This window comes from Orycteropus afer, unplaced genomic scaffold (assembly GCF_000298275.1).
Source record: "Orycteropus afer afer isolate SDZICR_OR568_19922 unplaced genomic scaffold, OryAfe1.0 scaffold00014, whole genome shotgun sequence".
Taxonomy (NCBI): Eukaryota; Metazoa; Chordata; class Mammalia; order Tubulidentata; family Orycteropodidae; genus Orycteropus; species Orycteropus afer.
Genome location: NW_006921601.1, coordinates 13,292,863 through 13,305,692, shown reverse-complemented (window position 1 = coordinate 13,305,692; position 12,830 = coordinate 13,292,863). Strand labels below are relative to the sequence as shown.

The 12,830-nt window shown below is 45.3% G+C and overlaps 1 protein-coding gene across 1 annotated transcript in view; it reads right to left on the bottom strand.

The window, feature by feature from the left end:
* The window catches only part of INSC (INSC spindle orientation adaptor protein), a 176,335-nt gene that overhangs the window by 138,890 nt on the left and 24,615 nt on the right, over nucleotides 1–12,830 (bottom strand). Inside the window, exon 2 of the mRNA XM_007955450.2 lies at nucleotides 4,087–4,187. Within this exon, the coding sequence (XP_007953641.1) occupies nucleotides 4,087–4,187 (101 nt within the window). The remainder of the gene's footprint in view (nucleotides 1–4,086; nucleotides 4,188–12,830) is intronic.

Sequence of the window (12,830 nt, the reverse complement as noted above, 5' to 3'; positions counted from 1 at the left end):
CTGGTAAGAAGTTGAGCTGGGATTTGAACCCAAATCTGATTCCAAAGTCTGTATGTTTTCAATCTCTCAGGCCCACATTAAAGATACCAAGAGTAAGATTTTGATCTTTGCTTGTTTATTTTATTTTGCTTTTAAATATGAAAGCTCCTCAAGAGATTTAGATGAAATCAGAGTTGAAAACCACCACACCCTATCAAACCACCTCCTATTGCCTATGTCAATTCAACACTTGATCCCAACCTGCTGCTCTTACCCTTCTGCAAGAAGGCTGCACCTAGCCCTTACGAGAGGAACTCTGGTAATGCAGTGGTTAAGGCATTCAGCTGCTAATCAAAGCGTCAGCTGTTCAAACCCACCAGCAGCCATGCAGGAGAAACATGAGGCAGTTTGCTTCTATAAATATTTATAGCATTGGAAACCCTTTGATGCAGTTCTACTCTGTCCTATAGGGCTGCTATGAGTTGGAATCAATTGATGGCAGTGGGTTTTGGTTGGGTTAACTCAGGTGATTTACCCACACCGCAACTTAACAGCATTGCGAGGGGTGCACGGCAGAGATACATTGAGAGAACAATGGCACTGCAGAGTGAAATTCAGTTTCAGTGGAACACAACAGAAAGAAGTCAATTATCCAGCATTAATTATTTATCTGGGGACAATAACCATGGTGTTATTCCTTGTGAGAGAGCCTCTGCAGCTTTGAAAGGAAGGAAGAAGAGGTGGCTACTATTGTCTGCCTACAATGCAGCATCAAACTGGACAAATTAACCTCTCTAACATCCCATAAACACACACATGCCTTCTCTGGGAACATGGCCCAGGTACATGCCCCCAGAACATACACAATGAACAGGTTCAGAGACCCTGAGATGATTCCTCCAATGAGCTGGATAGATCTGGCAAGACCAGGCTGTGGATGTCTTAAAGGAGATACTCCCCTAGTTCTGCAGCCTACCCTACCCTATTGGAATGGCAAGCCTGAGGTATCCTATTTAAATATTTATTTTCTAGGTGGCTACATTTAGGGCCAGCCAGAAATCTTGGAGTCATGCTATTCCGGGTTTTTCTCACCAGCTATTTGCTGTCCAAGATCAGTTAGAAACCCCACTCTGCCTTCAAAGAAATAATCATTTGGCTCTTAAATCATTTTCATGTGATTTAATTTCCTTTACCCTTTAAATTTCTGTAAAGGCTGGAAATGAGAGAAAAAGAGATCAGAGATTTCCTAGATAAAAAAAAAGAAGGGCCACATTCTGGTCTACTTTTGCTCCTTATTCTCTACTCAGGAGACCTATTTCTCATTTGAAGAAAAGAGAAGTTAATATTTATGGAGCAGTTTCTATATGCCAGACAGGTGCTTTAAACACGTTATCTCAATTCTCATCACAGTCCAATGATGTAAGTATAAATATTCCCATTGTATAGATAAAGAAATTGAGGCCAAGGTTCTAGCTAATAAGTAGCAAAATCAATAATCAAGTGGAGGCCATTGGACTCCTAACCACTGTACTACATTGTCTTGGGAGGATGGCTTCCCCACTCCAGGACAGGATCAGACCTCCCCAGAACGTAAGAGGCTCTGTGAAAGGGACCCAAAGCCTTGTTGCCAGAGCAGCTGCTACCTTTCTGGCTGCTGGTCTCCAGCCTACCACACGAGTAGGACAGAAGCAGAGAAAAAAGACTCTACTTCCTCCAGGACAGTTCTTCTTTTTACTGGTTTCAATATTAAGCTGTAGGGAGTGTTTCTCTTGTTTTCATATGTTTTCAGTGAGGCCGTCCTCCTAGAGTGAGAAGTCAGGAGTAGGGTTTCTGGAAGAATTTCCTAAGATCACCTACATGAAAAGCCCCATCAACCCCTGACATGGATTTTCAATAGCTCTCTGATGGCTACTGACACTGTGCTTTGCATGAATTAACTCATTTAATCCATGCATCAACCCTATAATATAGGTTCTATTGGTGCTATTGGTTGTTGTTTGTTGTTGTTATTTGCCGCCGAGTCGGCCCCGTGTTAGTTGTCATCAAATTGGCTGCCAAATCACAGCAACCCCATGCACAGTGGAACAAAACGCTGCCGGGTCCTGAGCCATCTCCCTGACCAGGTGTGCATCAAACTGTTATGATCTATCAGGTTTCCGATGGATGGTTTTCAGAAGTGGATTGACAGGGCTTTCTTCACAATCCATTTCAGTCTGGAAGCTCTGCTGAAGCTTGTTCAGTATCATAGCAACACAAGCCTCCACTGACAGACAGGTGGTAGCTGTGCATGAGGTGCATTGGCTGGAATTGAACTTGGGTCTCCCTCATGGAAGCCAAGAGTTCTAACACTGAACCACCATTGCCCCATGCCACCTCCCCACCTGGTAGCATTTTTACCCCTATTTTATACATGATGGAACTGAGGAGCTGATGGGGTTCAGGAGCTTTCCCAAGGCTGCACAACTAGTAAGGGCTACATCAAAAGAACTGGGCAATGAGATACAGTGGTATCCAGTGGAATGAATGCAAGTAGGCATGCATCAAAAGCTGACTGCATTTGCTCATCTAATGAAAAGCCACCAGCCATTCCAGGCAAAGTGCAGACTCCTTCTCGGGGAAGTCTTCTGTACTGTGACTTGTCTGCATCTCACATTTTCTGAATTTTATTTTAGAGACACTGCACGGAAGGATACACGGGGCTCCATATGATCCCTGAGTCTCAGCTTCAGACTACACAGGAAATTTTTAGTTACATTTCTAGCATGCATGAACTGTATTCATATCCTTAAACCTCTTTATAATAATGGCCTTGGGGCAGTGGATTGATACCCATGCCAAGGCTAACCAAGCTCTACTAGGCTTTTAACAAATATTTGATAATACTTTATCATCTAAAAAGTAAGGTACACTAAAAAAAAAATACTCAGGAACCAAATAAACATCATAGAAATGAATGACGTAGTAAATTTGGTGGGGAGGGAACAGTTGCTGTCAAGTCAAACCTTACTCATACTCATTGGGTTAAAGACAGAGTAAAAGTAAGATGTCTGTGACACACATAATACACAAAACAAAATACTGCAAAGAAAACACTTTAAAAAAAAAGATTTAACACTCTTATAAGAGCTACTTGGATAATGTTGCCTCATAATGGCCCCCTCAAAGTGTCTCAACAAGAAAAAGGTGAAGTAGAAGCTTTAAGAAGTGGGTTACTATCTCTATCTTACAACCTCTGCTCGCATGCTTGCAGTCATGGGGAGCTCACTACCAACCCTTGTGGAGAGAGCTCTGTGTGTGCAGCTGAGTTTGCAAAATTCCTATATAGACTAAACATGTATTAAGGTGACCCAATGCCCCACTTCCCAGGACTGAAGGGTGTCTGGAATGCAGCATCTCTAGGGCTAAAATCAGGACAGTATGAGGCAAACCAGGATAGTTGGTCACCATAGATCTGCCACCCTGGCACTTCCACATTGGTTCTGGTTCAGGCCTCCAGAGCCAAGAGGTCAAATGATGCCTGCCTATCCATGCCTTTCTGCTGTGCAAAGTCCTCTCTGGTGCCCTGAGTTCCTTCCTCAGACTAAAATCCCAGGCTCTTCTTACCTCATCCCCTGGGCTTCACCTTCTGCTGAAGGCATCCTTCCCTCCCCACTCCACACTGCCCAACTCAGGGCAACACATACTGCCGCAGGATCCGCTCTGTGCTCAGTTCCCTCCCTGGTGTTCTGGGTAATGGAGAAGAAATCTAAATGTACATTGTTACCCTCCAAGAGACTCAGAGGAGGCCATCACTAACCCCAGGACCTCTACTCCCTCTGGCCCCTTGGCCCAAGCCAAATGAGGTGTCTTCCTGGGGTCCCTTATCTCAGCACACAGCACACCCTACTCCATTCTTTGTTTCATCTTTTGCCTCCACCTTAGGCAGCAGCTCCTTGACGGTGGGGTGTTTCTGATACCACTGTGTCCCTTCTCCTAGGCTTCCTCTCAGGATAGTGCACAGAGCAATGGGGCCATCTGCAATTTCAGGTCAGATCACGGGGCTGGGCCCAGGTGGCAGGCTGGACACACATGGCAGGCTTGCCCCTGAAAGATGGCCATAAGACTTACCGCTGACCCGGCAGGGGGATGGAGTCCAGGTGGTGGCCTCCAGGCAGTGCCATCATGTTAATCCCAATGTGCAGCAAGGCCTGCCCACAGTGGTCGGGGCCCTGGAAAGACATGGCAGGACATGGTCAGGAAAGGGCCTGAGAGATCTTGCCTGGGTCCAAGCCACGAAGAGCCAAAGCAGGTGTGGAGGAAAGGTCACCTACCCCTGCTTTCCTTTGAAAACTAGTTTGTACTCCACTGTGTTCACACAAGTAAGGCAGAACTCAGATTTGATATTGGTTATAAGTCACTACTCCACTATGAACTTCTATAATCTTAAGTCCCATGGCCAAACATTTGCCAGACCCATTCTGGAAACTACTGCAAACATTCTCCATAGGTCCTAGGCTTTCTGGGGACCTCCACTTCCACTGAGCTACTCTCTGGAATTTCTCCAGCTGGTACCAGCCCCTCTCTGGCTCTGAATACCCTCTCCTGCCTCTCACTATGTCCCCTAGTTTGTGTTACTGCGAGCCCACTTGCCTGTCCATAAAGCCAAATATTTATTAATAAAAACTACAACAAAAGAAATTCATAGTGGAGCAAAGACTTTGCCCAAGGATGGTGGGTAGAATGAACTAATCCTTACTGAAGACCTACTATGCCATATAGTTGCATAAAAATATTAAATGTTGTGTGTCAGATAATATGCTAAGTCCTGCATTATCTCATTGTATTGGCTTTCACATGTAGTGTCTCATTAAATTTTGTTAAATCCACATATCAACTCAATGAGCTAAGTATCATCATCCTATTTTAAAGATCGGACAATTGAGAATTGAGACCTGAGACATTAAACTACTTGCTTAAAATCTTTGGTAAGTGGCACATTCAATATATAAACTTGAGTCAATTTTATGCCCAAACCTATGCACTTTCCTTAATACCATGCTAATAAAATATAGGGCACTCAGTTAAATGTGAATGTCAGATAAACAAAGAATAATTTTTTTTCTTAAGTATGTACTAAATATTGGTATACACAGCAGTAACTACTGCTTGCGACATACTTTTACCGAAAAAGTATCCATGCTTTTTCCGGAATTCAAATTAAACTGAGCATTCTGTATTATTTTCTACATCTGGCAACTCTATATGCTAATTTCTTAGGTATATATGCCCACAGCACTGGGTCATTCACTTTGATTACGCCTGGTGCTTTCTTGGAAAATGTGACTTTGTAATGTTCACTGTGGTAGTTTCCTCAAATCCATTCCACTTCAGATGATGTAATTTCACCCAAACTGCCAGTGATTTGTTCAGGAACAGACATGTAACTCAATTTGAGCCAATGAGACATGATAGCAGTGCTTCTAGAAAAAGTTGTCTTTCACCTAACAGAGAACCACAAGGTTAAGAGAGTATCTCTCCCATTGGACTTGAATGAGGCTTATTGCTGCTGATAGCCATTTTGTAATCATGAAAGGACCAAGCTAGAGAACAAAGTTAGCACATGGAGAAAAAAAGTCTGGGTCCTTGATTATTGAACTCCTGAATCATTGCCAGCTGGTAACACCCAACCCCTACCCCTTCACTCTTTTCTCTCACCACCACCTCCCATTGTTCCCACTTCCCAGGCTGAGTTCTCCAGCTTCATCTAGTGTCAGCCTTTAATGGATGGAAGAACAGCCCTCTGGGGGGGGGGGGGAAGAGCAAAGAGCAAAGAGCAAACACTGCCCTCAAGTGGTTGAACCCGGGAGGAGGGGTATAGACAGTGGGGGGGACATTTCCCTTCTATTCTTCATTCATTGACCCCTTTGGTGACAGTGTTATGGACAGAGTTCTGGGCTCTACACATCACTTCGCCAGCTATAACCTCAGACTGTCACTAGCTTTATAGAGAGACCTGTTTCAAGGGTTCATGCCTCAGAGAAAATCCCATGACAAAGTTATAGCCTCAGTCAGCTGTCCTTGCAGCCACCCCACCCAAGTCTGACTTCCTACTGAGCAGAAGCCCAGAGGAAAAACCCCTCCAAGGCTACACAGCAAGTCAGGAAACCAAGAGTGCATTCAAAGTAACCCCCTTGCCTCTAAGCTGGATAAACCAGGATTCAAACCCTAACTCTGTTCTTGATTACCTTGGGAAAATCTCCCACTCTCTCTGAATATGGTTTCCCCCAAATTTATAGCTCTGTTAGCATAGTGCCTAAGGAACTTGACTGCTAACCAGAAGGCTGGCAGTTCTAACCCACCAGCCACTCCTCGGAAGGAAGTTTGGGCTATCTATTTCCGTAGTGATACTGCCTTGGAAACCCAAGGAGGGGTCACTATGAGTCAGTCCAACTCAGCGGCACATAACAACTACAACAACCCAGGAGTTGCATGAGGATTTAATGAGTTGCAAAAGTCCTTAATATTGAGTTTGATACATGGTAACCTAAAAAAGGGAACATCCCTCCTCTTGGAAGGAGGAGTTGAGCAATACAGCTAGAGCAGAAGCTCACTAGGAGCTTCCCAGTGACCAGGGTGAAAAGAGCATATGTAGGATGAACAGGGAAGGGGTAACCCCTGCATTAGCTTTCCTGGGGCCCTACCTGGCAGTAGCAGTTGCCAGTTGTCAATGGATTCTGACTTGTGGTGATCCCATACATAGTTCATTGAAAATCCCACCATGATGCCTGCAGTCTTGTTTCTGCAGAACTCTTGGCTGTTCCTCCCCCACCAGTAGTGACTAGTGTAAAAGAAAGGGCTCAAGCCTTAAATGCCTCTGATTTAACTCAAAGGCTACTGTGACAACAGCTCCATTTGGACAGCTCATTTCTGCTGCTGCATCCCATTAGAGGCAGCCCTTGCTCACCTCCATTTGACTAACAACCATGGGCTCTTGGAGGAAATGATGGCTATTTACAGTAAATTATCCAATTAGAACCAGGAGCAGGGGCAGCTTTTGCCATTGTCTGATGGACCAACCTGAGCAGCTCAAGATCCCTGCGATTGTTTCATCCACAGAGTCCATTAGGGCTATCAACACAGGGAGGACAGTAAATATTACAGTAAATATAATTAGATATGTAATATTACTCACTCACTACCATCAAGTCGGATCCAACTAATAGTGACTCCTCCTTGGGTTTCCAAGGCAGTATCACCACGGAAGTAGATTTTCCAACCTTCCTTCTAAGGAGTGGCTGGTGAGTTTGAACCACCAGCCTTCTGGTTAGCAGTCAAATGCCTTAGGCACCACACCACCAAAGCTCCTATATAATATTACAGTAAATATAAATAGGCTGCTATGAGTTGGAATTGACTCAATGGCAGTGGGTTTGGTTTTGGTTTTTGGTAGGTACAAGGAAGTAGTTGGAGGGTTGAAGAGAAATGAGAACTAGACTGGGTGGATCTGGATCTTCCACAAAGAGTAGAACTGTGCAAAGTGCTGGAAGGAATGGAGCTATAGGATAATCACATCATTATACTACATTTTACATGCAGAGCTGAAAGGGCCCTTAAAGAGCACTGCTTCACAGGGAAAGAAATGGTGTTTTTTCCTCATAATGGGGATAAAATGGACTCAACCTATCAAAATTGTTGTGAGCATGTAGCATGATAATCAATGTGAAGAAACTTATCTTTTTTTTCTAGCCCTCCATCATATTAACCTAGGGAGCTCTGGTGGAGTAGTGCCTAAGGCATGTGACTACTAACCAGAAGACTGGTGGTTCAAACCCACCAGCCACTCCTCAGAAGGAAGGTTGGGCAATCTACTTCCACAATGATACTGCTTTGGAAACCCAGGGAGGGGTTGCTATGAGTCAGATCTGACTCCACGGCAGTGAGTTTGGTTTTTTTGGTATCATATGAACCCACATTCTACATTTGAGAAATATGCCTACCTTATGAGCCTCAGTAAAGGAAAAGCCTACCTTCCAATACAGAACTGGACAAAGCCAGCATCTTTAGCTAGCATCTTTTGCAGCAAAAGCAAAACACATGACCTAAGCGTCACCAGTAAGGCACACAGGGCTGGGAACTGAGACTGAGAAGAACTTTTCTGGAGGCTATGGTGCTTGACAGAGAATCAAGTCCGACTTCCTATTGAGCTGCAACTGTAATGCAGATTACACGTTGCCTTTTTCCAACTTGCTTCCCACATTCCATGCAAAATGTGCCAAATTTAGACTAATCTGAATGCCAAACCTAGAAACTTCCCTGATACTCGCTCTCTCTCATTCTCCATGTTTCTCCACCTCCATTGCCACTTCTCTAGTCAAAGGCACTGTGACCTCTCACGTAAACCTCTGTAAGAGCCTTCTGATTGTTTCCCCACTTCATCATTTGCTCCTCGTCAAACTTCTCCACATAACAACCAGAGTAATCTTAAATACAAATCTAATCATGTCACCCCACTGTTTAAAGCCTTCATTGGCTTTCCAGTACTACTAAGACAAACACTAAGCTGGCACCACGACTTACTTGACCTTGCATGATCTGGCCCCTGTCCACCTCTCCAGTCTCTCCACTTGTCACTCAGCCCAACCCCAGTGGCTTATATGCAGTTCTACTAGCAAGCCCTATGTCCTCCTGCCAAGCACCTTCACATGCATTCCTTCCTTTGACCGGGGCACCCCTCACCTTCACCTTCCCTGTGAGCCTTCAGATCTCAGCACAAATCCCACATCCTCAGGGAGGTCTCTCTTGACCCAGGGATGCAGTCATGTACCTCATTATATGATCCCCTAAGTCCCTCATTATTTTTCCTCCACAGAACTTATCACAATTTAATTAAGTAATTAATTGTGATATTAGTAGCTTAACAAGTCTCTCTCCCCTGAGGATATCAGGGCAGGGACTACAGGTCTGCCCTGCTCATTGATGTATTCCCTATGCTTGACACAGTATCTGGTGCATAATGATCAATAAACACTTGTTGACTGACTAGATGAGCACTTGTTCAAGGAACTTCAGCTTCCTCCCTGGTATACTGGAGACAAAGGTAACTTTCACCCCATTGTTATGCGTATTCAGTGAGATAACTTTGGGAAGGCCTTTTGCATACCACACACACTTTGCATTGAAAGGACTCTACACCCTAAAATCCACTGAGACCAAGCCACCTGTCCTTCCTGAGTTCTTGTAGTCTCACAACTGATCTTATCCAGCTGGGCAGTCTCCCTCTCTGCCTCCAGCTCTGTGCTCACCAGGTTCTTATAAACAGAGAGGTGGACCAACACACAATCATTGTGCTATATGAAACCTGCTTTATGAAACTAGGAGGATGCTAAGGGGGATCCAGAGAACTTCTGAGCAGTACTAGATCAGCATGGAAGTGAGGAGAAAGGACCACAGAAGCTTCTCAGGGTAGGACCTCAAAGCTGAAACTGGAAAGAAGAATGTGGAATAACAGAAGAAGGGGTTAGAAGGAAGAGTGTGCCATGCCAAAGAAGAGCATGAAAAAGGCATGAGCATGGTAAGATTTAGGAACTGTGAGTCTTTCTAGGTGGCCAGGAGACTCTGGGCTGGGGGTAGAGTTTAAATGAACCTACCACCTATCCAGGTGACACAGGAATGCAGACAAGTGGAAGTATAGGGCACACTTCTAGGAAGAGGTGACATCTGAGCTGAGCCTTAAAAGCAGGGTAGCATTGTGCCTGGTAATATGGGACAAGGGCATTCAGGGCCAAAAGGGCAGTGTGAACCGTGACAAGGAACTGGGAAAATGTGGGGAGTATTCAGGGGCCCAGATCTCTCCTAGGGAACTGGAGAGAAGGTACCTCTATGACCCTGGACATGAAACAGATTCTTTGGTCACTAGCCTATAGATGGGAGGGAGCCATTGAAGGTGTTTGGGTCAGGGAGTGAAATGACCAGAATAGAGTTTGAGCTCCACAGGGACCAGTGGGGTGGATGGATTCCAGCAGTAGGTGTTCATTTGGAAGCAGGTGCAAGCTTCCCAGGGAGCAATAAAGATGTGGGGACGGAGAAGTGGGGACCTGGGGTAGGAAGGAGGACTGCTAAGGGATCTGGAAGTTATGACAATGAATGTCCCTCCCCACCCCGACCCTGGGCCTCTGTTTGACCTGTGGCAGGATGGGGAGAGTCATCTGAGCTATCTCAGCATTGTTAGCAGGGGTGACCAGCATCCTGCAGCAATTAGATACATTAAGAGCCCTCATTCCCAGGTGAACCTCAAAAAACCAAGCAAGCTGCCACCCAGCCGTGCTCAGAGAACTAAGCCTCATGAAATATAAAGAGCCCTGGTTCCCTGGAGGAAGCCCCAATGGCCCCTCACAGCTGTCAGATGGCAGAGCCCAGCAGCAGACAGAGCGGACATCAGGCCTGGTCCCCTCCAGGCCCTCAGAACCCTACTCAGGCTGCTCAGAAGACTATGCATCAGGGAGAAGGGTCCTCACCTAAACCTCAGCTCTGCCTCTCAATTCTGGAGCCAGAAGAGTTTCCGAAGAGCCTAGGCAAGGTTCTAAGCCTCCACCTAACTGGAGACCTGAGCCCTAGAAGGTCGACAAATATGCCATCTACACAAACATGTCCCTGAACTTGACAAGGGTAAGAATCTGGCTCTGAGGCAAAATCCAGACAAGCTCCTTGAGGGGTTCATGTAGTTATCTTAGAGTATTAGAATTAGTAGAAGTCTTAGAGATTACCCACTAATCATAATGAGAGGAGAATGAGGAGGACAAGAAGAAAGAGAAGGAAGAGATGGAGAAACACTTCTTGGGTGCTTGCAATGTGTCAAGCACTGTTCTAAATGCTTTACATTTAATTCTCAAAATAACCCTGTGAGGTAGGTTACTATTATTTTCCTTATTTTTCAGAGGAGAACACTGAAGCACAGTGAGGTTAGCAAGGACATATGGGGAGACACATTCAGATGAAGAGACTTGCCTGGCATCACATAGCAAGCTGGGAGGGGTCATTTCTCACTCCTACAAGTCTCTCTCACGAAAAATCCAAATAAAGTTTTGCCTGGTAGAATCCTAGAGACACTGACCAGATTCTCAGAACGATTTATAGTGGGAAATCAATGGGGCCTCAGTTCTCCATCTATAAAGCAGAAATAATTATGCCTGTTCTCCTATTTCACTTGCAGTTACGAAGCACAGGGAAATTGACAGTGGCCAGGAAAAGTCAAGGATTCAGCCCAAGCTTGGAATGGGACAGGAAGACTGACTCAGAGGTGTTCATGAGTCTCCAGAGGTTGAAGAGAGTGAAGCCCGGCATCAAGTTCTCCCCATGGAGGTGACATTCCCCAAGTACCTGGTTTATATGATACCCATCCTCTAAGTGGTTCCAATTTATCCAAAGCAAACCAGCAGGCAGCCTCCTCTGAACAAGTTTGTGTGACAGTCCTGGGAGAAGAAATCAGGCGCCTGGCCTCAGGAAACCATGCCTGTTCCCATCTTGTGTCTCAAGATAGGCCCTTATTGGGAATTGAAGTGTATCCCCCCAAAAAGGTACATTTAAGTTCTAAACCTCAGTACCTAGAAATGCGACTTTATTTGGAAACAGAGTCTTTTCAGATGTAATTAGTTTAGTTAACACGAGGTCATACTGAAGTAGGGTTGGCCCTAATCCATTATCCCAAAACCAGTTGCCATCAAGTCAACTTCAACTCATGGTGACCCCACATGTGTCAAAGTCGAACTGTGCCCTATAGGATTTCAATGGCTGAGTTTGGGGCAGTAGGTTGTCAGCCCTTTCTTCTGAGGCACCTCTGGATGGACTCAAATGCCCAGCCTTTTGGTTAGCAGCTGAGAGTGTTAACCATTTGCACTCCCCAGGGTCTCTGATTCAATGTACGTATTATCCATATGAAAAGAGGAAAAGAGACGATGCAGAAAGACAGAGAGAAAAGGCAGTCATGTGAAGACCTGCAGAGAGTGGAGTTCAGATGCTGTAAGCCAAGGAATGCCTGGAGCCACCAGAAGCTGGAAGGGACAAGGAAGGATCTTCCCCCAGAGCCTTCAGTGAGAACATAGCCCTGCCAACAGTCTGACTGCAAACTTCTATCCTCCTGAACTCTGAGAGAATAAACTTCTGTTGTGTTTAGTCACCCAGTTTGTGATAATTTATTATGGCAGCCCCAGGAAACTAATACAGCCCTTCCCAGCTCCGGGGCTCTGACTCTGCTGCCCATTAGAGGAGTTCCCAGTCCTGAGGTGCACGAGGAAGTTGCAATTACTGACATGCTGAAGGCTAGCCCTGAGCTGGGGATATTCTAAAGGTATACTAAGAAACTGGTGCCCCTGGCCTCTAATACCTCAGGCAGAGTGCAGCCCCCAAGGAAGGGTTGGCTGGACCTTTGGGCTACCTCCATCAAGAGCATCATCTCTCTTCAGTTAAGAGCACAGATTTAAAGTCAGACTTTCTGCATTCAAATCCAAACTCCAACACTTACTAGCTATGTGACATTGGGCATTAAGTCTCTGTATCTATAAAATGGGGTAGACAATCAGGATAAAATGGAAGTAATGATTCCTTCTTTATAAGACCGCTGTGCAGATGAGTGAGATCACATATGGGAGTGCCTGGGGCTCCATAAACCAAAACAAACCAAACTCACTGTCATTGAGTCGGATCCAACTCATAGCGACCCCTCCTTGGGTTTCCGAGGCAGTATCACTACGGAAGTAGATTGCCCAACCTTCCTTCTGAGGAGTGGCTGGTAGCACTGAGAGGTAGCATTTGCAATTAAACTCTCTCCAGACCTTAACACAGGGGCAATGATGATTCAGTGGTTGAATTCTTACCTT